The sequence below is a fragment of the Echinops telfairi genome, unplaced genomic scaffold, assembly GCF_000313985.2.
Source record: "Echinops telfairi isolate 266 unplaced genomic scaffold, ASM31398v2 ScPeMD7_1;HRSCAF=3_0, whole genome shotgun sequence".
NCBI classification, from domain to species: Eukaryota; Metazoa; Chordata; class Mammalia; order Afrosoricida; family Tenrecidae; genus Echinops; species Echinops telfairi.
Genome location: NW_022103896.1, coordinates 82,671,254 through 82,696,465, shown reverse-complemented (window position 1 = coordinate 82,696,465; position 25,212 = coordinate 82,671,254). Strand labels below are relative to the sequence as shown.

Here is a 25,212-nt window from a genome sequence, read left to right as displayed (position 1 = left end):
ATTTTCTTTATGAATTATTATTTGCCAATTTTTCTAATCTGGATAAACCTTATAAGTAATATGTTTTACTTCTCCATTTTAATAGTGTTGATAGTGTTATATAGAGTTAGTACGGAATTTGATTTTTTATGTAGTCAAGTTTATCAGTGGTATATTTGTGTATATTTAATCTCATCTTTTGTGTTTTCATACATTTGTTGATAATCTCCACATTATCTCTTAATCGTACTATATATATATTCTCTATCATATTGTCCCTACTTTTCTCCCCAGTGGCCCTCCCTCCTTCCTCCCTCCCTCTTTCCTTAGCCCCTCCGTATCCCGGCCTCCCTCTGTTTTCACTAATCCCTTGTTGTTTTTTAATAGGAGCTTTAAAAAGTTCTTGGAAAAATCCCATTATCTTTTGATTTCATATTTACATGAACTTTTAGAAGCTTCCTTTTATTGTTAACATTTCTACCTCTTTTTATAGCATCAAACCTCTTTATTAATCACACATGTAAACTGAATGGTTCTGTCATTTATGGTCATGTACACAAATCTATTTCTGATGCTATCTATCCTCAGATCAACAAATGGAACTTTGTCATAAAAGAAGACATTCTTTTGGGATGTGTAGGTGCTATAATCAATGGAGGGTGATAGTATTACCTCCGCCTTACTCTTATGTGAGGAATGGGTTATTAAGAAATGGATTTCTTTTAGATTTGAATTTTCTTTTCTGACCCTTCATCCTTTCGTGAACCTAACCTGAAATTAATATTTAGTGGACATCTCTTATACCATCTTTCCCAAATTAAGCAATACCACCCTTACAAGGGATGCTGGAACAACCCAGGGGGGCTCCTAAAGGAGCTACCTATACATTATCCTTGATCCTGGATTATTGGCTTATAATATTTATGTTTATAATTGACAGGGGGCACTGAGTGGTTGTTTTTTGTTTTTTTCTTCTGTCAAGGGGCCAGTAGTCCAGATAAGCTTGGGAACTTATATCTGTGCCCATGGAAAAACTGATTTTGGGTGGCTTTGTTTAAACTTCTTTCTCCCTCATTCATTTTATGTTTTAAAATGATGATTTTTTTAAAAAATGCATTTTATTTATTGATGTTGAGAAGCACAGCATACACAAATTCAACAGTTTCTACAGGTGCAAGTTAGTGGAAGAGATTACATTCTTCAAGCTGTGCAACCCTTCTCACCCTCTTTTATGATGGTTCCTTAGAATTTAGCTTTTAGAACACCTCACCATGGCTTGAGATAATATTCAAACTAAAAACAACAATTTTTTTCTTTCTTTGATTTTGATATATCTGAAGTAGTATAATCATTTCATACAGTGAGAAGCATTTCATTATTTAAGTTATTCAGTGAATTTTTCTCATGGTTAGCAATTTAAAAGTCATTAAGTTGGCTTACATAATCAGACCAAAATGATAAAGACACAGAAACCCAGACTTGCAGTACATGGATTTTTACCTTGGTACATAAGAGAAATAGACTTTTAGTAAACTCATTCTCATTGAGTTCGTTAGAGAAAGTTAAATGGTGTACAGCCAAGTGAAACAACTCTTCGGTTCTATAATTTTATGTGGTGTTTGCCAAGAGATGTGCCAGGGCAGCTTTCAAATGGAAACCATTTCTTCTGAGATGCTCTATCTCATCTATCATTGTTAAACATGATTATATTCCTTTACCATATTGTACTTCTCCTTCATTACAATTGTAGTTAAACTCATATTTTTATGCATTTGTCCTCTAGCTTGTCTTTTCTATGTTGTGAACTTTAATACTTGCAGATGCCTCCTCTGGTGCTTTCATTGCTGCTACTAGTATTTTCTCTCCTGCAGTTTTCTTTCCTTATTAGCACTTCCTTCAGAATATGGTTTGGTGAAAATGATTAAGTTAGCATTGGTATTCTACTTGTTCTATTACATTTAAACTATATAGCAAATCTTCTAATACTTCCAAATAAAGAGAAAAGAAGGTCCGTTAATAAAAACACAAAGGAGTAAAAAAAAAAGAGAAAAGAAAAAGAATATCAGGAAAGAATTTTGATGAACACATGAACAGTTCACCTTCTTAGTATGACTGGCATGTCTTCCCAACCTTCAGCACCTTTTACACAGAATCAAAGCCTCTTTTCTGATCTACAATTCCCGATGGGTTCGCAGTATCCACTAAGCAACTTAAGTGCAGGTTTACTTACGGATCAAAGATGTACTTAGTTTGCTTATTGGATATTCTCTTATGTGGTGAAAACCATGTGAAACTGTTAACTGCAGATTAGTGAGTAAGCCCATGTAACTCCATACTTAGCCAATTTATTTGGCAATCCAACACTGGATCTGCTAGCAAGTAATTATATTTCTTCAGAATGTTGTCACGATCGATTGTTATAAAGTACTGTAGCATTGGACAAAACTGCAGCACAGGACCTCCTGAAAGTGTTGAAAAGCAAGGATGTTATTTGGAAGACTAAGGTGCACCTTATTCAAGCCATGATATTTTCATTTGCCTCATCTGTATATGTAGGTTGGACATTGAATAAGGAAGACTAAAGCAGACTTTGAATTACGGTGCTGTCAAAGAATTTTGAAAGTACCTTGGACTGCCAAAAGAACAAACAGGTCTGTCTCAGAAGTACAGCTAGAATGCTCCTTAGAGGCAAGGATGGCAAAACTTGGTCTCACATACTTTAGACATGTTTTCAGGTGACATTTGTCCTTAGAAAAGGATATTATACTTGATATAGTAAAGGGTCGGTGAAGAACAGGAAGGTCCTCAGCAAGGTGCATTGCCATAGTGGCTACAGCAATGGGCTTAAACCTAAGGCCAATTGTGAGGATGGCGGTGGACTGGACAGTGATGTATCTATGGCTCCCAACAACAACAGTAATTATAGCATAGTTCTTAGAAATAAGAAATAGATGGTATAGTTAGCACTAAGTTCTACTTTCATTCTTCCCTTAAGTCTGCTCTTGCTCCGTTTTAAGTTATAGGTCGTGTAGATACCTAGCCTTCTTTACACATAAAAAACATCAGTACAAAATAACTTTTACCATATTATTGCCGTAGTCTATAAGAACATGTTGCCAAATGTAGAATTTATTTTACTGAATTACGTTTTCATTTATTTTGACAGTCGATCACTAATGGTTTAGATTTAAGTGTTGATTTTATATTTGGATTAATTTTTAAGTCTCTAAAAATCGATTAAAATTTTCCACAAAAGTGAAAAACTGTACATGTAGTCAATACAGTCTAAATGAACACATCCAATGAAACAATATAAAAAGATACTGCTAAAATCGTCTTGTTTCTGACACTAAATTTGTTATAATGCACACAAATATCCTGATTTGGTGATATTTAATAAGATGTGAACCCAAAAAAAGAGAAAACAAAATTATGAAGATGCAGTTTTTGAGCCTTTGCTAATTATTTATATAATATATTTAAATTCCAAGAAAGATAGTTAGGTATTTGCAGTAGTAGTATGGAGTTCACATAGTCAAAAAAATCATATAGGTGCTTTTTGATTGATAATATTGAGGGAATTAAGTTATATTATTTTGAAATGTTCTAGTCCTGGGATCTGGAAGAAGTCTGAAGGAATGGAACATTCATTAACAATAAATTTTAAAGTTTTGTTTGTTTGATTATATCAGTCGTGGTTTTTTTCGTGGTCTAAAAATCAGTAACCATGGGACATGAGGTTTCAAGACCATAGTCTTAAGGGACACCAAAGTCAATTGTATAACAATCTGGCAAAGACAATATTCTACACCCTTTGCAGATCTTGGGTTTCTCTGTACACAAAAGAAGAGTATATAAACTCATCAGTCTCCACCAGTCTCCACAACCCCAAGACCAGAAGTAGTAGATGCTATCCACTACCACTACCAACTGCTCTAAAAGTGATCACATTAGAAGGTTCTGTATAGAAGAGTACAAACAGGAGATAAAGGATAAAAGCAGCACAGGAGATATTATCAATGACAGGATATAATGTCTGAATTATAGGGATGAATTGCTCAATGGAAAACGATTTACTCTATAAGTTTTGTGTAATTCACACACGCAAACTTTTTTTTGACTTGGCACTTTCTTCCTTGGATATTCTGGTCTTGTGCTGAGAAACGTTTCTTACATTCTCAAAATTGAAATAGCTGTAATTCAAAGAACACAGAATAGTTCGTGTTTGTGCCTTTCGTGAACAATATTAATGTCCTTCCAAATATTTTCTTTCAAAGGGATTTTTAGCGAATCAGATGAGAGCTGAAAACTTGAAGGATGCATCTGTGTTGCCTGATTTATGCCTGAGTCATGCAAATCAGTTGATGATTATGTTGCAAAACCATAAAAAACTATTGGATATTAAACAAAAGTGTACCACTGCCAAACAAGAACTTGCAAATAACCTACATGTTAGATTGAAGTAAGTGATTCTGCTATAACTGATTTAGGATGCTTAAAGTTGATATTTCTCTCTCCAAAGTTACTGGTTATTTGGGAAATTTCTCTTTACCACTATTTTGAAATGTGATGAAAATAGAGTTTATATGTCTTTAACTACCTATTTTTGTGCCTGCACCTACAATTTCTATTCTTTAGCGTACACAGTAAGGATCCTTTATTTTTTATTTTTTTCTTGTATACAAATCTCTCTTTTTTTAAAATCATTTTATTATTAGGGGCTCATACAACTCTTATCACAAGGGAACCTTTTTTAAAACAAACTTGACGATATTGGAAATAATACATCTCATTTATAGGTGGTGTTGCTTTGTAATGCTTCATGCTGATCAAGATGGGGAGAAGTTACAAGCTTTGCTTCGCCTTGTAATAGAGTTGATAGAAAGAGTCAAGATTGTTGAAGCTCTTAGTACAGTTCCTCAGATGTACTGCTTAGCTGTTGTGGAGGTTGTCAGAAGAAAAATGTTCATAAAACACTACAGGGAGGTAAGGAGGCCAAATTCAGTTTTAATTGTATATTAAACAAACAATTGGTGTATATATCTTAAGTTATTGTTAACATAAGCTATTCTCTTCTAGTGGGCTGGTGCTTTAGTCAAAGATGGAAAACAATTATATGAAGCTGAAAAATCAAAAAGAGAATCCTTTGGGAAATTATTCAGTAAGTGTTCCTCATTAGTAACTGTTTTAAAGAAAAAGTTTATTTCATAAATGTGAATGTATTATTTCCAAAGCCAGTCATTCAGTAGAGAAAGTTCTAATTTTTCTTTGTATTTTTATATGTAAAGTATCTAACCAACAAATATAAATGGTAAAATTTGAATTTATATACGAAAGTTACTATAGCAGCAGTTTATGTAGGACTTTCCATTTGTCAGTTAATTAATGAAGAATACAGACAGTATTTCAAAGAGTTAGTAAATTAAGATAACTTGGTGACTTTCCAAAGGAGGTTTATAGATAGCTGCATTTCAATCTAGATAATTTGTATTAAAGCTATTAGAATATTTTAAATATATAATTCCATCAAATTTTAACACTTTTTGAAACGATAGATACATTGTTTTTAAAGTTTTTGATATAACTATTTCAAACAATTTTTTACACAGGGAAGTCTTTCTTAAGAAATCGTCTCTTTCGGGGACTGGACTCCTGGCCTCCTTCCTTTTGTGTATGTATTTCTCTCTTAACTTTGATTAAACTGGATGTCTTTTAACACACATATTGCCCAAGAACTGAAAAAAATTTTGTTTAATGAAAAAGCATTTTAATATCTCTAAGTCTGTGTCAGTAGTGACTAAAATAGTTCAGGTTGTTTTAAAGTGTGCAATTTTTGATAGTATTGGGAGGGGTGGGGTGGATGGTAGGACTTACCAGTTAATAATTTTTTAAATATTGAAATGAAGTGAGAGTTTATATGTTGAAAAATACCAGATGGTAAAGGGGAAAAAAAAAAAGAAAGTAGGATTAACATAAACCTCAACCTCGTTAAAGCAATAAGAGGAATTCTGTTCACACAGTGTTGAAAGCACTTTGCTGCTAAGTGAAAGGCCTGCAGGTTAAAGTCAAAGTAAAATAGGCCTATGAACTGGTGAAATAAGTGACTTCATTAAATGTTGATAGAATGCTAGAGTTCACATGAAAAATTACTGAAACTGAGAGGACAAAGAAAATCAATTGATTATCAAGAGCTACTGTTTCAGTTATCAATTCAGAAAAATGCTGTATCATATGTGCTAAAGCTGCTGAGTGCTTATTCATCTTTGGGACTTTTGAAGTATTTTTTGAGATACATTTATTAATGTATACAAATTCATTATTCTAGTGAACCTGGAGCACAGCAAAGGTTTATAGATTTGTTTGTATTAAATTGTTTCCTTTTTTTTTTTTTTAATTGTTTCTACAGACTCAAAAGCCTCGAAAGTTTGATTGTGAACTTCCAGATATTTCATTAAAAGATTTACAGTTTCTCCAATCATTTTGCCCTTCAGAAGTTCAGCCATTCCTCAGGTAAAATGTCAATAGTATAAGTTATTACAGTTCAATGTTTTCATTCTGGAGCTCTGCCTGGATAGCTAAATATTTACCATAGATTGACTTTTGTATGGAAAAGAAGGCAAAGCAGAAAATAACATGCCACCTAAAATATTTCATTATTTTTGTAGCCATTTTTTACCTAGCATATCATGCATATTGTGGGCACTTTGTAGGTTATCAAGAGTCAAAAAGTATTGCTGCTAGGATCCAGTATGAATCTAGGATTCATACATGAATGGGTTTATTCCAAACAATATGTCTTTAAACATGTCCCTGAAAGCAGTGGGTACTTACAGACATGATTTCTTTAGTCTCATTTTGGTGCTTTGAGAAAAAAAGGGTCCAATCAAAACAGTGTCTTCTTGGGCATTAAATGTAAAGGCAGAAGTTAAATTAGAAGTTTATGGCAACGAACTTTTAGATTTTCAAGGGATAATCTTGATAGAATATCTTGAAGGACAAGTTATAATCTTGGAGGCTTCTTGTGAAAAAAATTTACACAAATGACAAACTGCATTATTGAGAAAAAGGCCAGGAAAGTTGCACCAAGGGCGTTTTGCCCTCAGGTCATTGTCCTTGTTCGTTTTTTGAACGAAGCAAGGGCTGTCGCTTGAGAATTCAGTTGGGAGCCGTTACCTTATCATCCCTACAGCTTCATATTTTTATATTTCTCCTGAGAAGAGCTATCTTTAACTTTTTACTATCACTTTCACGCACACATAGATCTCAGGGTTCTCAACATATTTCTGGTATTGATCTTTAAAGGGCTGGTGATTGCTCTGATTATTCTTAACGTAAATTGTGGTTTCTGTGACTTGGTTATCTTGTATTTTTATTGATAAGTCAACCTAATTTAATCATATTGTTTCAGGGTACCTCTACTTTGTGACTTTGAACCTCTACACCAGCATGTTCTTGCTCTCCATAATTTGGTAAAAGCAGCACAAAGTTTGGATGAAATGTCACAGACCATTACAGACCTTCTTAGTGAACAAAAGGCAAATTCATTTCTTTCCAATGGTGGTTGTCATGGGTGTTAAAAGGTGTTACTGTAGCTCTCTAAGCCTTCTTTTCTTGTTTTCCAGACCTCTACAAGTCAGGCATCCCCACAGTCTGCTTCTTCACCAAGGATAGAAAGCGCAACAGGAATTACAACTACTACCTCACCAAGAACACCTCCTCCACTACCTGTTCAGGATCCCTTATGTCCTGCAGTATGTCCATTAGAAGAATTATCTCCTGATAGCATTGATGCCCATACATTTGATTTTGAAACCATCCCCCATCCAAACGTAGAACAAACTCTTGGCCAAGGGTCTTTAGACTTGGATTCATTAGCAGAAAGTCCTGAATCTGATTTTATGTCTGCTGTGAATGAGTTTGTAATAGAAGAAAATTTATCCTCTCCTAATCCGATAAGTGATCCACAAAGCCCAGAAATGATGGTGGAATCACTTTATTCATCAGTTATCAATGCAATAGATAGCAGGCGTATGCAGGATACAAATATTTGTGTTAAAGAGGATTCAGGAGACCATGTTTCCTGTGTCCAATTGGAAAAATGTAGAGTTGTTGCCCAAGACTCTCACTACAGCATACAAACTATCAAAGAAGACCTTTGCCACTTAAGAACATTTGTTCAAAAAGAACGGTGTGACTTCTCAAATTCTTTCAAATGCACAGCAGAAGAAATAGGAAACATTATTGGGAAAGTAAAGTGTTCGCTCGAAATAACACTACAAGAAAAACATCAAAAAGAACTTCATACTTTAAAAAACGAATATGAAGCTAAGCTTGATGTGCTAATGAAGGAGAGTGAAGAAAATGAGAACAAAATTAAGAAATTGAAAGGAGACCTAGTATGTCTTGAGGAGGTATTGCAAAATAAAGATAATGAATTTGCATTGGTTAAACATGAAAAAGAAGCTGTCATCTGCTTGCAGAACGAAAAGGACCAGAAGTTGTTAGATATGGAAAATAAAATGCACACACAAAATCGTGAAATTAATGAACTGAAAGAGTCTCGCGAAATAGTGCTTGGAGACTTAAAGAAGCTCCATGTTGAAAATGATGAGAAGATAGAGTTATTGAGAACAGAACTTCAAAGTCTAGAGAAAAGTCATCTGAAGGAATTAGAGGACACTCTGCAAGTCAAACACACACACGAGTTTGAGAAAGTTAAGACAGAGCACAAGGCGTCTTTGGAAAAATTAAAAGAGGAAAATCAACAAAGACTTGACCAGATACAGGAGTCGCACACAACACTTGTCCAGGAGAAAGAACAACAGCTACAGGAATTAAAGCTCAAGGTTTCTGATTTGTCTGACATGAGATGCAAGCTGGAAGTTGAACTTGCTTTGAAGGAAGCTGAAACTGATGAAATAAAACTTATGCTGGAAGAAAGCAAAGCCCTGCACAAGGAGACCTTAAAATCTTTCCTTGAACAAGAGACAGAAAATTTGAGACTAGAGATAAGTAACTTAAACCAAAAGATTCAAGAAAATAATGATAATTATCAAGTAGGTTTAGCAGAGCTAAGAACTTTAATGACAATTGAAAAGGATCAGTGTATTTCAGAGTTAATTGGTAGACATGAAGAGGAATCAAATATGCTTAAAGCTGAATTAAACAAATTAACATCTTTGTACCACCAAGCATGTGAAATAGAAACAAATCTGAAAGATCAAATAGTTGAACTACAAAATAAATTGGAATCAGAATTGCGTACTCTTGAAAAGCAAAAAGATGAAAAAATGACCCAACAAGAAGAAAAATATGAAGCTATTGTCCATAAACTTGAGAAAGACAAAGAAAAATTGGTCATGAATCGGGATCAAGACAGAGAACAGTTAATTCATAAGCTTAATTATGAAAAAGAAGAGGCCATTCAAACTGCTCTTAACGAATTTAAAATGGGGAGAGATGCGGTTGAGAAAGAATTACTAGAAAAAGTTCAACACCTTGAGACTCAATTAGCAAAAAGGTAAGAAATAAGTTTTATAACCTGGAATTACTAGATAATTTGCATTTTAATTTTTAAAGTGTCATCTTTATACTTGGATTTGCGCAGTTACCTTAAAGAAATGAGTAGCAGTTTGGGGACACTTTCATGAAGCCAAACCTATTTTGCTAATATTTGAAAGAAAGTGACTACATAAATTCCCCACCATCTTAAAAAATGTACTGCTATTTAGACTTTGAGAGAAAATTTGAAGTACTTTTTAGAAGATTTCATTTGTTAGTATGTAAGTTTCTGCTCTAGTTTCTTTTATCTGCAAATTTTCTCTTAAATTATGAAAGTCGTTTACATGTTTCTTTAAATTATTCCTATTACATTAAAGACCAGTTTTACTCTGAGCAATTACTTACCAAAGACTGTCATAAATTGGGTTTTCACATTTTACAAGTTCTTTTATTTTCTCTGGTTAAAATTATGGCATTTTATAATTCCAGATTTGGGTAGATTTTTATTTTCAACATTCTAGCATTTTGATCAAAGAAAATTGTGTTTAGTTTTTCTATTTTTAAAAATGCATTGATAGCTTTTTGTTGCCTAATAGTTTTAGAATATAATCAGTATATCAGTTAGTTCTATCACTGATTTTTCCAAAAGAATATGGGCAAAAACATACCCAACCTCGTTTCTTACTTTAGCATTTTAATCAGTCTCTTGTGATTGACTCCCTGCTGTATAATATCCATAAACTGATAGTAAACAATTAGGCCTCCTTGTCTTATCAGGGAAAAACTTTCTGGTCAGATTCAAGGATTTAATATAAGAATTAGGGTTTGTGTGCCTGATGCAGACCTGGAGAACAAAGGTCAAGGGAATCACTGGACTGCCAGGAAAACCATATGTGAAGTATCAGGAAAACTGAGGTTCAAGCACACCCGAAAGCTGGTGGTTCTCAAAGGCTCACTGGGAAGATGCTGCCGTACCCAAGAATAACGTAGAAGCTTCAATGATCTGATACTGTTTGCAGCAGCAAAACGGGTAGTGCTTTGTACTGGCTAGGAAGCTACTTGGAAACTGCATTTGGCTACAACCCCTTCTGGAGAATAAGGTTGGGCTTGTTTTCCATCGCCAAACCTGATGCATGTCCTTTTTATTAGTGGATCCAACCCTGGAACTCTAAGGGGATTCTGGGAAATGTGAACATAGAAGAGGGGCATGGGCATTGTTAAGGTAACAGCAGAACTATTTGATGCTGTATATCTCCCCCTACCCCCCTTAAACTAGCATTCTTTTTTATTCAACATCGAAATAAAGATATTTAAAATATGTTTCTGACTATGTGATACAACTCGTTCTCTCATATCGCCCTCCAAAAGATGAGTCAAAACTTTTTTGCTGTTAGCCATCCTACGGTGAAAATTCTGATGCTTATTTCTCTTTCTGTTTAATCAGAATCACTCTGATATTCAATGGGCTTAATATTAAAATCCAGCATGAACTACTATAATCATACCTAATGTTACATACATATGGGGGGGTGGGATAAAGAATTAACATGCATGGGCTTAATCACCAGTTTTTATTTCGGTAACTAGCCTTATATACCTCTACCACAGTGGGTTCTCAACCTTCCTAATACCAGGACCCGTCAACCATAAAATGCTTTTAGTTTCTATTTCATAACTAATTTTGCTACTGTTATGAAACGGGTGACCCCTGCAAAAGGGTTATTCAACCCTGAAAGGGGTTATGACCCACAGGTTGAGATCCGCTGCTCTAGCAGATAGCGTTTCCTGCCAGCCATGTGAGATGCCACATATATGTCACTGTAACTGAACCTTCAGTAGATATACTGGTCCATAATTGTTTCAGGCCATCTAATTCACTCATTGCTTTATTTGGTAAGACCCAACCAGAGACTTCGTTTCTTTCACTGTAAAATGAATTACCTTCGTCAGAACGAATAATATAGTTCTGTTAAAGGCATTTTTGTAAGTTTAAGAAGGGTAGTTTTGGCAAAATTGAGAGCATGGAATGTGAATCTATATGGAGATTAACTTCTGAATTGCTGTCTCTTATGATGAAAGTGGTCCGATTTAACCAGATGACTGCCAAATGACTGGTTATTCTCCCTAGAAAACACTATAATTTGGGTTCATGATTAGCTGAGTAATCAACAGTGCTGGTACTCAGAGCAGCTTGATTTGTGGAAACTACATACCCTCGCTTCCTGCCTTCAAGGACACTTTGTTCACAAGCCTATTAAGTAGGAACTTCTATGATAGGTTAAGAGGTTGATTGATCGAAACAGAACAATTCACCTCGGTCCTTTGACTGATAGACTACATTTATACTTTGTAACCATTTCAAGAGGTTCATTTGGATGTCCTTGCCACAAATAGTTTTTAATTTCATGCCTTCAAAGTCAAGCCTTCACATGGTCTCTATGAATCATATATCCTAAGCACATGCCATTTTCCCCTTTAAATGCACTTGTCACCATTGAATAGATTCCTCTTCACTACTATTCTTCATGACCAGCCCCTCAATTGGGCCCCAAATCTTCCATTGTATGCTTTTGAATAGAACTCAAAAGCCATCTCCATGCCAACTCAGCGACGCTGGAGAACGTGTTAGAACTGCCCCTGTGAGTTTTAGAGACTTTACAGAAGTAGAAAGTCCCCCCTTGCTCTCTCAGATCAGCTGCTGATTTTGAACTGCTGACTTTGCAGTTAGCAGCCCAGTGCGTGATGCTACACCACCAGGACTCCTATGCTTTAGAATAGTGCCAGCATTTTGTGTATAATCAGTAAACCAAAGCTAGCGTCTTTCCCTTATTAAGGAACTTTATAGTTGCTAATGAATGTCAAGGAGATAATGTAGCAAGAATTAGATTTGTAGATCTGAACCTGTTTGATTTTTCCAGTGCCTTGGGGATACACAAAGACTCCACCTTATGATGAGCGCCATTGTGCACAGCCAGCTTCATGGCTTGATGGGTTAGAACCAGGTGTCCTCAAATCACAGCCCGCGGGCCACATGTGGCCCATGGAGGACATTTTTCCGGCCGCCGGATATTTTTGCTCTGTTTGTTTTTTTACTTCAAAATAAGATATGTGCAGTGTGAGGAATTTGTTCATAGTTTTTTTTTTTTTAAACTATAGTCCGGCCCTCCAATGGGTCTGAGGGACAGTGAACTGGCCCCCTGTTTAAAAAGTTTGTGGACCCCTAGGTTAGACAGTACCCACTGTATGGAAGACAACTCAGGTTACATGCCAACTAGTAGGTGCAGGGTTATGTTTTGCATTACTGCAGGACCCAGTAGCAAATCCTATTTTGCAGGAGGGAAATCGTTTTCTTGGACCAAGGATCAAGAACTCCTTGGGGTCCAATAGTAATTCTGTAGGGCCTGCAAAAGACTCCACACTACATCCATTTCTGCTATGGATACTGCAAGCATCATCTGCTGGGAAGTGTGACCCAAGTGACAGTAGCTTCCAAATAAGTCTGGATGGACAGAGCAGTCTCAACAGAACAGGCAAACTTTTAAGCAAGAGAGTCAGAGCAGCTTAAAGGAGATTAGCTCTTTCATATGTCCTAGGCACTGACCTAACTTCTAACATACTCCTGAATTTTGCAGGCTGTACTCATAATTGCTACTTTGTATTTATTATTACTTTGCAATTATTAAGCAGGATGTTACCCTGTTTCTCGGAAAACAAAACAGTGTCTTTTATTAATTTTTGCTCCCAAAGATGCGCTAGGTCTTATTTTCAGGGGATGTCTTATTCTTCCATGAAGAAGAATACGGTACACATTTATTGTTCATTGTTTTATTAAAAGAGACTTCGCACTTCCTTTCTGCTCTGGCTGCGCTGGAGCCAACAGTGAGCTGCGTGGTGGCACCTGTCGCTACGGTCCAGAGTCCAGAGTTATGGTAGCTTCCGGGGGGGACATTGCTTGGGCGGTGGGGGGGGGATGCCTTATATTTCAGTGAGAGGTAAAACTGTAAGTAGGTCTTATTTTCGGGGGATGTCTTACTTTCAGGGAAACAGGGTAGCATCAATTCCTAAGGACTAACAAGAGGAATGGCGATTCTCTGAGAACTGAGAGACTGAAATATGACAAAGTACGTAGCTTCCCTTGTATATAAAAGTAAATGGCTTCATGTGGTTTGTGCCAGGGGTTGGTAAGCTATGGCTTATAGGAATCTTGCCCACCAACAATTTTTTGTAGCCCTACTGGAGCATAGTTATGTCTTTTTAAAAAATCTTTGACTCTTAATAGTATAATTAAGTCATTCATTGCAACAGAGACTACTTAGCTTACAAAACCTAAATTTTATTTTCATTGCCTTAATATTTAAAAAGAAAGCTTGCTAATCCCTGGTCAATACTAATAGAAATAAATTCAAAGCTCACCGCTATGTAGTCTGTTCGACTTAGTGATTGTTTAGGACAGAACTATTCCTGTGGGTTTCCGAAATTGTAAACTTTTTTTTTTAATGTTCTATTAGGGTCTCATACAGCTCTTATCACACTCCATACATACATCAATTGTGTAAAGCACATTTGTACATTCATTGCCCTCATCTGTAAACTTTTACGTAGAGGAGAAAAACCTCACTATTCTCCCACAGCCCATCTTTTGGGCTTAAATCATCGACCTCGTAGTTAGCAGTCTACCATGTAACCTAAGGAAAATATCTACTACAATAATTATTTTATGTTCAGGAGTCCTTATTGATGATCAAACAAAGAGTAGATATTTGAAAAAGCTACTAGTGGAGCAACCACCTGAATGTAGGATAATTGACTGCTAGTCTACATAAGGACATGTTTTCGAAACAGTACATATTCAAGTTGACACAACAGAACTTTCTTCCCCTTTGGCTTTCTTTTAAAATTATATTGGGTTATCAGTAAAGGAGCATAATTAACAGATGAATTTAGCTAATTTGTTATTTTGCTATAAAATGATTTCAAGGTTTGAAGACTATCTCAGGTAGTCTGAGGGGAATCCTCACATCTCGAGTAGTCCAGTCGTTCTGTTTTATTTATTCTCAGGAATTTGAGGTTCTGCTTCACAGTTTTCTTACATTCTATTAGGGACTACTTCTTGTGGCTCTGAATAGCGCAGGTGATGTTGATAGCTAGAGACCTTGTAGTTATTCTGGTCCCTGTGTCTTTCCAGTTCTAGGTTTTACCCAGCCCAGGCTGCCATGACAGAACCCACATGTGGATTGTGTCAGTTGCTTTTATGTCCATTCCATTACACATTCTGGATCTCAAGAAATAGCTACAGGGTGAAGAACCAATTGGGTGCTTCCACCTGCATGCCAAATCTGGTGGAACAGTAGAGAGAGATCTCTAACAATTGGATATAGAACTTCTAGCGTGTACTAATTTAATGACGTTTTAGTTGTCAATTATAACCCTGAAGGCAACCAACCTGATCCTTATTGTACTGCCTTTTAAGGAGCGACATCACCTCCTATTTATTCAAGTGCCAGTAATTGGCTTCTGCCACTATAATCCTGACCTTTCCACGTGTTCATGAATTTCAGAGGGCTCATCTCCCTGTTATCTCTGCCCTGCAGAGTACTCTACACGGCCCTTTAAGATTGTATTTTTGAAAGCCTTTGTGAGGGCAGTCTTCTCTACTCTTAGGGATGCACCTTATTATATAGTTCAGTATACATCATATATTGGATGCCTTCCTCTAGTTCCTTAATAATACTTTAATCTATTGAACCTGTCAGCTTTCCAGCAGAGCTAAAATTTCCGTCTTGCACATTTCTAAAACAATTATTTTTGTACAGTTTATTTTGTTAGGGAATACAAGATTCCCAAGTCCACCTTTTCTGGAAACTAAGCAAGATATTTCAGATTTATACTTCAGGTGTTATGTTGCAGCCAGGCTTGCATGAATCAAAGGAAAACCAAAGTACATTTTCAGTGTTTGATGATATTTGAGTGGTGCCACTAACTGAAGGGTTAGCAGTTCTGACCCATTTGAATCACTTTGGAAGAAAAGCCTGATATTCTTCCAAAAGATCACGATAAGCCTATGGAGTGTCTACTCATGTACTCTAAGGGCTTTCCTAAGTCAAAATTGACATGAACTAATTTTTTAAAAATTATAATTCTTATTTTATAGAAAATAAGTGTTTTAAGTATCCATATTGTTTATCAAATGGACCCTAATTCTTAAAATATGAATTATAATCAAACATACATTTAGGCCATCAGCTTAGCAAGATACTTAGGGCTGTACACTAATTTACATTGCTGGCTTGTTTGCATACTTTTACATTTTCAATGACATTCAGTTGAAACTGTTGGAAAGTGCCATAGAGCTGGTTCCGACACACAGTGACACTGTGTGCAACAGAACGAAACATTGCCCGGGACTGTGCCATCCTCATACTCCTTTTGTTTGAGCCTGTTGTTGCAGCCACTGTGTCAATCCATTTTGCTGAGGACCGTTTTTTTCACTGCCCCTCCACCAGACATGATGTCCTTGGTCAGGAACTGGTCTCCCGACAGCATGTCCAAAGTATGTGAGATGAATTCTTTCCACCTTGCCACCACTACATCCATTTGGGATTTTGGCAGTTGGAGCTACCTTCAGTATTCTTTGCTAGCACCATCATTCAAATGTATCGTCTCTTCTTTAGTCTTCCTTATTTGATGTCCAACTGTCACATACATATGAGGCGATTGAAGGTGAAAATAAGATTAAAAGCATATTGATAAAGAGTAAGAAAAGTTGGAAGAATTAGTAGCATCTGTCTCTTTCCTTGTCCTCTTCACCTCTTCCAGGCTTGTCCAGTCTTAAGATAATTTAGTTTTAATATAGACTAGTAAATTGAACTTTACCTGTGTATTATCATTAATTAGCTAACAAAAGATCAAAGTCTTTCCATTTACTTAATGTTCAGTAAGATGTTTAATTTTTCTCTCAGTAGTCATATAAGAATAGCAAAACTAAAATAGAAAGCAAGACTAGGGAAGGTTACTGATTTTTATATTGAAAGCAGTATTTGCTATTTGAAACAAATTATCCTGAAAATGTATATCATGTATATTAGATAAATTTACAGAGCATATAGTATGTATTACATTTGTATTTGTTCTCTTTCCCTTGTAGGTAAAATTTGAGAATTCACACAGAAATATCTTTAACACCAATCAGTTCATTTAAGTAATTCTAATGTAACCTAAATATAGTATCTATTTGTGATTAGTTATATAATTTATGAGCTTTTAATATTATATTTAATTTTTAAGTCCTGCCACTGACTCTACAAGAGAAGAGTCTTCAAGTTTAGTTTCTGAACTTCAAGAAAAACTTGAGGAAGAAAAAGCTAAATTTCTAGAACAACTTGAAGAACAAGAGAAAAAAAAGAATGAAGAAATGCAAAATGTTCGAACATCTTTGATTGCTGAACAACAGGTATGGTCCCCATACTTGAGGTTTAAGGAGGTGATCTTAAATTGGCAGATTTATGCTGTGTTGCTGAGAATTTCTCTTAGATGTGCTCCAGAACAGGAGATTAAGGGAATCACTACCATTGGATTTACTAAAGATGGCACACTGTCGTATGGGAGACAGATTAGGCAAGGGTACTGCACACTGATGACAGTGGGCACCTTTTGGTGATGACTAGAATTCAGACCACAGATAATATTGAATGTTTCTACATTCAATAACATTCAGTAACAGCTGGTGTGCATGTTAAAACGACTACACATATTTAACATTGTGTGGTTTTATTTTAGAATTTGAAAAATTGTAAAAATGAGTACAGTAATAAAATAAGTCAAAACCAATGGGTGCGTTAAATTTTAAGGTCTGGAGAAAACACCTGGAGAAGGAGAATGAAAACGAAGAGCCAGAAAAGTAGAAGAAAGTGTATGATTTTTTGAAAACTAAGGCAGTGTGTTCAGCGTGAGCATGAAGCACCTAGTTTAAAATTATATACATAAGGTTCATTAATGACTTGTTTAGGATTTTAATCTGAAATTATAGGCCCTCTTGTTTCATTCTGTATACTTTCTTACTCTTTTCCCCTCCTTGTACACATTTTCAGATTGCCATAATTAGATTGTATATTAATTTACTGGGAGATAAAGCTGATTATCTTAATTTAGTTCTTCATATCTTATACTTCTTTTTAGTACCTATAAAAAAAATGAGATTAAGGGAGATGGTCAGGAAGGGGGAACCCATCACAAGATTAGATATAGATAGCACACACACACACACACACACACACACACACACACCGTCCCATCCCCAGCCCAGTCCCCTCCGAAGGGGACAAGTAACAGAAATGTGCATGAAGAGACAATAGACAGTGTAAGATAGGAAATAATAATATATAATTGATCAAAGGATTCATGAGGGTGGGAGGGTGAAGGGAGGGGAAATACGAGGAGCTTATACCAAGGGCTCAAGTAGGAAATGTTTTGGCAATGATGATGGCAACCTATGCACAAATAATGCTTGATGTATAGAATGTTATCAGAGCTGTAAGAACCCCCAATAAAATGATTTTTTTAAAAACATTAAAAGCAGTGATTTCTAACGTGTTTTCCAATTTTAATAGTGTAATAATAACAATAAGTTTGATGGCAGTATTTAAGCTTAAAATGATCATTTTTATCTAACTATATACAAGTGAGTACTTGAGTTTACTTTTTTTTAAATCATTTTATTAGGGGCTTATACAACTCTTACCGAGTTTAGTTTGTATCTTAACTAGACTTTTTAACATACCAATTTTAATTGTAGTGTTTCCCATAATCCATTTCATATTATAGAAACATGAAAATTAACATGTATAACTACAAAATTTATTTTCCATGCAAATTATTAGTTTAATGCTATATTAAAAATAATTATTTTGAGACTATCGTCTTTAGCTATACATTTAAAAATGAATTTTGAGACTATCGTCTTTAGCTATACATTTAAAAATGAATTTGCTACATTTTTATCTAAAAGTTGTATATGATTTTTCTATTAAATCTTCTGTTGCCAATATTATTAGTATTATTTGTTACTCCAAGGACTATGGACTATTTTGTTGGAGAATAAATATTTGTAACTGAGTCTTAAAAGTTTTTAATCGGAAAGACTCGACAGATGAAGGGAGGAGTCAATGTAGGTAAATTCGTCACTGATTAATCCTCTTACATTTCAATCTGATATTCTTAATGGAATTGACAGATTGATTCAAGAAACCTCCTACAATGCAATTCTCAGGTAGTTGGATACAAGAGATTCCCATTAAGGAAGTTTTTAAAAGTTCAGGAGTAGCAAGTCAAGTCAATGTCAATCAGAGTTCCAATAGCCATTGCTAGTGTCCAAATAAGGGAAGATAATGAAAACTTTAATTGAAAATGATTCAGAAAAAGTTAATAACATCTTTGGCTAGTTTTATTTCTTGCCTCAAAATTTCCAAATCACTTGCTTTCCCTCTGACAATAAATATGTGAACATAAGTGGAAAAATGGAATTGTACTTCAGCAGATTAAATATGGAACCAAGAAAATATAACGCTTACCTTATTGTCCCAGCTTTGTATTATAACAGTGTTTTTATTTGAAAATAAACATAATTCTCAACTCAATAGTGTATCTTTTGCGTACATGATAACACACAAAAGTACTTGCAGGTTTATTTCTTAGCACAGGTTGCTAAATGCATGCATGTAATTTAAGTAGTTGCTGTTTTGTTGTTCCAGACAAATTTTAATACTGTTTTAACAAGAGAGAAAATGAAAAAAGAAAACATAATAAATGACCTAAGTGATAAGTTGAAAAGTACAATACAGCAACAAGAGCGAGATAAAGGTCGGTACTGTTTGGTGGTTAAGATGTTTTTAAAATACTTTTTAAAGCTATAAATTAGAAAATGATTTTCCATTATATAATGCGTATTTCAAATTGGGGCCCTCAGATTTAATAGAGTCACTCTCTGAAGATCGAGCTCGATTGCTTGAAGAAAAGAAAAAGCTTGAAGAAGAAGTGAGTAAGTTGCGTGGGAGCAGCTTTGTTCCTTCAGCTTACGTAGTTGCAGCCCCAGAACTTTATGGGGCTTGTGCCCCTGAACTCCCTGGTGAAATGGAGAGATCCACGATGGAAACAGCTGAGGATGGGAGAGTGGATTCAGCAATGGACACAAGCATGATGTCTGTACAGTAAGTGTGTTTGTCTTTATATTTTCTTTTTGTTATTTCAGTCCTTATATTAAGGCTTTTAAATCACTAGTTTTAATTCTATGAGCTTTAAATTATGAACACAGGAAATGTAACATTACTTATTTTACACTATCCAAATGTCCAAAAGTTGTGCCTTTACACTTCTTTAAACCATGGACTCCAAAACTTACTTGGCCTACTTTTACTGCCCCCTTTGCAGAAAAAAAAAATTACTCACTGCCCCGTGACAGTTGATAACTTGTACTGTATCCCATAATCCAGGATTAAATGTAGGTATCTATTTTTATAGCCCCCTGGATGATTCTAGTGACCTCCAGAGGGTGGCATTGCCCACTTTGGGAAACATTGCTTTAAACCATAAATGTGAGAAATTGCTTTGTATTATTTATTGTGTCTCCATATAAGTCACTTAAAGAATATTTTCGAAGTATATACGTTTCAAGTTTTTCCTGCCTAAGGGTCCCGTAGTGATTAGGGACCATTTTTATAGATAGTAGTGTTTAAGGTTCACTTTCCAATACATAGGATAATACGTTGCGGCAGTAATCAATAATCATAAGTGGTAGAAGCATCTAGATTGTGATGCAGGTTCTTTGGGGTGGCTAAGTTAGGACTGAGGAGTTTTCTGAAAGGAAATTGTATGAAGAGGCTTCAAAATGGTTGTGGAAAATGGAATTAAATGATAATTTTTGTGAAAGTCCCTTTATTTTAGCGTCCTGCTCACACTGCCATCTCAGTGTGTTAGTCTTTGGCAAAGAACCGCATGCCTCTTTTGCCCAATCACCTGATTCACCTGACCTGGTTCCATGCGACGACTTTTTGTTGGCCATGAATGAAGTGGGACATGAAAGGACAGTGATTTGACAACTTAGAAGAGGTGAAGAAAAGAAAGGGGGAGGTGTTTCCAAGTATGGAATCTCAGATTTGACAAATTATTAAGTGTAATGGAGAGCACTTAAAAGGTGACAAGTTTATTTTATAAAAAAATTTTAATGCATAGCTTTGAGGAAAAAATTCTGGTTTGTGGGGTACTCTTGTATCACTTTACCCACAATTTCTCATTTCTAACCTCCTGGCCCCCACTACTTCTGTGAGTGATAATTTGCTCGAATACTTCATAGAACTCATGGAGTACACTGTACTAAAGATGACATTTTTATTACTGCATTTTCCTCATTATTTGTCTTGCACATCTTTTCAATTCTATTATTCAAATTCTATTATTTTATACCTTCTGTACAGTTTTGCATTAGGTGCCACTGGATTCATGTGGCTCAGCTGCCAAGCATGCTTTATCTCCTCCTTTCCATCAGAGGTTTATTATAGTAAATCCCAAACCCAGTGTACATTCTGCCTCACAGCCACCCTAGGATTTTCAAGACTATAAATAAATCTTTAAGGAAGCAGACAGCTTCGTTTTACCCATAGAGCAGCAAGTGGGCTTGAACTACCAGCCTTGCTAATAGCAACTAGCAACTCAATGGTTAGCCCACAGTACCCCCACAGCTCACATCAGTTACCTCATTCACATCCCTTTGAACTAATTTTTGTTATTTTAGTTTGACATCTTTGGGGTAAAGAATTGAATCATATTGAAATTTTTGATCTTTGTCCTTGTGTCCTTAAAGATAACCTCTAAAACCTTGGACTTTCCTAAGTGATTGAAAAGCTCCAGACTATAGCTACTTACATTATATGCTAGTGACATGACTAAGGGAGGGGCTAGCAAGCCAGAAGGACCGAGCGAGGAGTGCAAGATTCAGTCAGTCACACCTATATGAGTGGGACCCCAATAACAGACCTGTACAAGTTTACATACATCAAAAACGAGTTAAGAATGGAATGAAGGCTCCGGTTCATAGTCAGAATACTTATCTCCCACAGGAAATAACAAAGAACTAAAAATAAATATAGGAATAGAGAATTAAAGTAGCACAGTTTATTGATAATGTTATCAAATAGAATGCCAAATCCCAAACCTGTTGCCATCAAGTTGATTCCTAATAATAGTGACTTTATGTAGGGTTTCTGAGGCTATAAATCTATAAAGATCAGATAGCCTTTTCTTTCTCCTGTGGAGAAATGGGTGGCTTTGAAGCAGCAACCTTTTGGTTAACAGTGCCACCCTTCCCATAAAGCACTACTGAGGGTTCTTTGAGATAAATCACAAAGGAAGTGTCAGAATTCCAAAAGGCATCCATACATCTGGAAATTTGAATAACTTTTACCCTTTAGGATTAAAGATACTATAAAAATAGAGATTGAATTAATCAGAATTAAACAAAACTAACCAAAGTTGAAGTGTATAATCAAGTTAATATTCATAGAGAACTATAGCCTCATGCATTTTTTTAGAAAGAGGAGCAAAGATAAAGCAAAAGCTTTAGTATATGATCATAAATAGATTAAAAATAAATACATGGAATACAAAGGGAGATATAACCACTGGTATAAAAACTGAGTAGGATGTAGGTTAATCTTGTGAATATAGGTTAAGGAAGAAAGTAGGTGTCCCCTATCACAGTGTGTTGGCATTTATATTTGGCTTCTGATTATGGATGTGTGTGCATATAGGGAAAGAGTGTCCAGTTCCATGCTTTACATTGATCAAAGAAAATTCACAAATACAGATGACTTAAAGATTTAATTTATTAAAAGATATATAGAATTATCTAATATTTTTACATCAAGATTACATTAAGGTTAAAATTAAAATCATTCTCTCATTTTAAGAGAAAATGTCCATTTGCTGTCTGAAGAAAAACAGAGGATAATGCTGTTAGAACGGGTAAGTACATTCTTTTCTTGAATATACTGTTTAATATCCTCACTTTGGAGAGGCAGTGGATTCACCTTAATGATGAAAACATACTCAATGGACTGACTTTTTTAAAAATATTTTGAAATACACTATTTATGCTTATAAATTCTCTCTTTTCTCTTGATAAGCCTTACAATTTTGTGATTTAAGTGACTGAGGAATTTACAGTAATATTTCAGGCCTCCTGTTGCCATAACTTAGAAGTTAATGAACTTTGTATTAGGGGGGAAATCTGATAGTCTTTCCAGGGTAGAATAATATTTTATCCATATAAAATAGGATTTTATCCATCCCCCACCTAGGGTTCTCGATGAGGGTAAGGGATGAGTCAATCAGGGTGCAGTAGAGCACTGATGGATCATGCAATATACCTCTTGTTTCCTTGAGGCTTCCTCACCTCCCACTATCATGACCCCAGTACTGATTCCCACAAAGGACTGGACCAGAACATGTTCGCAGGTGTAGGCGAGAGATAAAGCTTATGACACACAGAACCCAGGAGTAGGAATGGGAATAGCGCTACCAAAAGAGTAGGAGGAAGGTGGGGAGAGGAGGTACTGATCGCAATGAATGGCACACAACCACATACACTCCTCCGGGGGGGAAGAACAACAGAAACCAGAGAGGGAGACAGCGGTTGGGGTGAGATAGGAAAATAATAGCGATCTATAATCTATCAAGGGGCCATGGGGGTGTGGGGGGAGGCAGCAGGGGGAAAACGGAGGAGCTGATTCCAAGGGCTCATAGAAATTAAATGTCTAGAAAAGTGGCAACATATGTAGAAATATGTCTGATACAGTTGATGTATGGATTGTAACAAGAGTTGTAAGAACCTCCAGTAAAATCTTTATAAGATAAAATAGGGTTTTATTAACATTGTTCAGAATTTTCAAGAATGTTATAAATAAGAGTATAATGACAAAACAAAACAAAAACACATTTTAAGAAACTTATGCAATAAAAATTAGCAGTGCAGAACAGTGGGGCAAAAGACTGCATTCTATAAGCAGCTTACTTCTCTGGAGTAAATTCTGACTCATAACAACTGTAGGACAGAGTAGACCTTCACTTGTGGGTTTCTGAGACTGTAAATACCGACAGAAGTCAATATTTCGAAAGCCTCGTCCATCTCCATCAGAACAGCTGGTTGTTTTGAGCTCTTCGCCTTGTAGTGAGCAGACCCATGTATGACCCACCATACCACCAGGACTCCATCTCACATAGCAGACCCTTGTTCTTTTTGGTGATGGGAAATGTAAAAGATTGGTTGGCAATTGTTATGGCGTATAAAAATTCAGAACAACACCAACCAAAACAAAGAATGTGTGTATATAGACGTGTATACCCACTCACTGTTGTTGAGTCAAATCCTGCTTAGAGTGACCTTATAGGGGCAGAACAGTCCTGTCCCTGACGACTTCTGGCCTATAAATCTTTGAGAGCGGACAGCTACATCTGGTGGGTTTACACCACCAACCTTGCGGTCAACAGCCAAGTGCTTAACTCAAAGTGCCACCACGGTTGATGTATGTGCGTTCGTGCATACTTTATACGTGTATATATATAAGGAGCCTTGGCGACATAATGGGTCAAAAGGTGGGCTGTTAAACTGTAGGGCTAGCAGCTTGAAACCAGCACTTACTACATGAGAGGAAGGAGGGTTTCTATTCCCTTAACAAACTATAGTCTCAGAAACTCACGGGCAGTTCTGCCCTATTATAGAGGGTCACTATGAGTCTGAATGTCCTCATTGGCAATGAGTTCAGTGTTGGTGAGTTTGATAAGGATTTATGTAACTGTGTAGGCACATATTTTATATGACTAAAGTCAGAATGTATTTGGCTACAAAATCCTACAAGCCCTTATTAAAGATATTGAAGTGTTAAATAATTTTTTATATGTTCTCTATCAAGATCTAAACATTTAAAAGTTTTATTTGCATATAATTCACACATTATACAATCCAATGGTTCAGTTATATTAAGAGTTGTATAATCTTGATGGCCTTAATGATGATGGCAACATATGTACAAATGTGCTTGGCACAATGAATGTATGGATTGTTATAAGAGCTGCAAGAGCTCCCAGTAGAATGATTTATTAAGGAAAACAAAGAGTTGTACATCATCACTACAGCTTTAGAACATTGTCTTCTTTCTTTTATTCATTGTTATTAGCTCCCCATTTCCCCCAACCTCTCCTACCATACCTCCAAGAAATGATCAATCCCGTTATTGTCTCTATAGATTTACATATCCTGAATTTCATATAAAGAAAAACATGAAAACAAAGAGCAATAATGAAGTAAAACAGCAAGAAAACTCAATTGAAAAGCAAGAGGAAAATACTAAAAACTAGAACAAATTTAACATGGGGCAAAAGGGAGATCAAACCATGAGGGGTTACATTTTAACTTAATTGCATTTGCAGCAGTCCACTTCTCAATGCACTCTGTATGACAGCAAGGCTGTTCACATCCCCCGTCCGTGGTCGGAGGAGCATCACCAGAGGCTGAATCCACATGCATTTCCCCTTTAGAATTGCCATTGCCTAGGAAAATAGTAAACCAAAAGTAGTACCGCATTCCTGGAGAGATTGCAGAGATCAGTGCCACCATCAAAGACTTGAAAGATGCAGGGTGGTAATTCCTACCACATCCCCATTTAACTCGCCTATTTGGCCTGTAAA

General features: G+C 35.8%; 1 protein-coding gene across 5 annotated transcripts in view; it reads left to right on the top strand.

Annotated features, from left to right (window-relative positions):
* Nucleotides 1-25,212, top strand: part of RB1CC1 (RB1 inducible coiled-coil 1) — a 94,835-nt gene that overhangs the window by 48,824 nt on the left and 20,799 nt on the right. For 4 of the 5 annotated variants that reach the window (XM_004697553.2, XM_004697552.2, XM_045293041.1 and 1 more), the window contains 11 exons: nucleotides 4,257-4,441; nucleotides 4,779-4,965; nucleotides 5,059-5,140; nucleotides 5,589-5,650; nucleotides 6,386-6,489; nucleotides 7,388-7,514; nucleotides 7,602-9,499; nucleotides 16,765-16,930; nucleotides 19,227-19,335; nucleotides 19,442-19,682; nucleotides 22,437-22,491. In XM_004697553.2, coding sequence (XP_004697610.1) covers nucleotides 4,257-4,441; nucleotides 4,779-4,965; nucleotides 5,059-5,140; nucleotides 5,589-5,650; nucleotides 6,386-6,489; nucleotides 7,388-7,514; nucleotides 7,602-9,499; nucleotides 16,765-16,930; nucleotides 19,227-19,335; nucleotides 19,442-19,682; nucleotides 22,437-22,491 — 3,216 coding nt within the window. Of the gene's footprint in view, nucleotides 1-4,256; nucleotides 4,442-4,778; nucleotides 4,966-5,058; nucleotides 5,141-5,588; nucleotides 5,651-6,385; nucleotides 6,490-7,387; nucleotides 7,515-7,601; nucleotides 9,500-10,302; nucleotides 10,801-16,764; nucleotides 16,931-19,226; nucleotides 19,336-19,441; nucleotides 19,683-22,436; nucleotides 22,492-25,212 lie in introns of those variants that run through there. The other variant, XM_045294049.1, reaches the window with a different exon arrangement.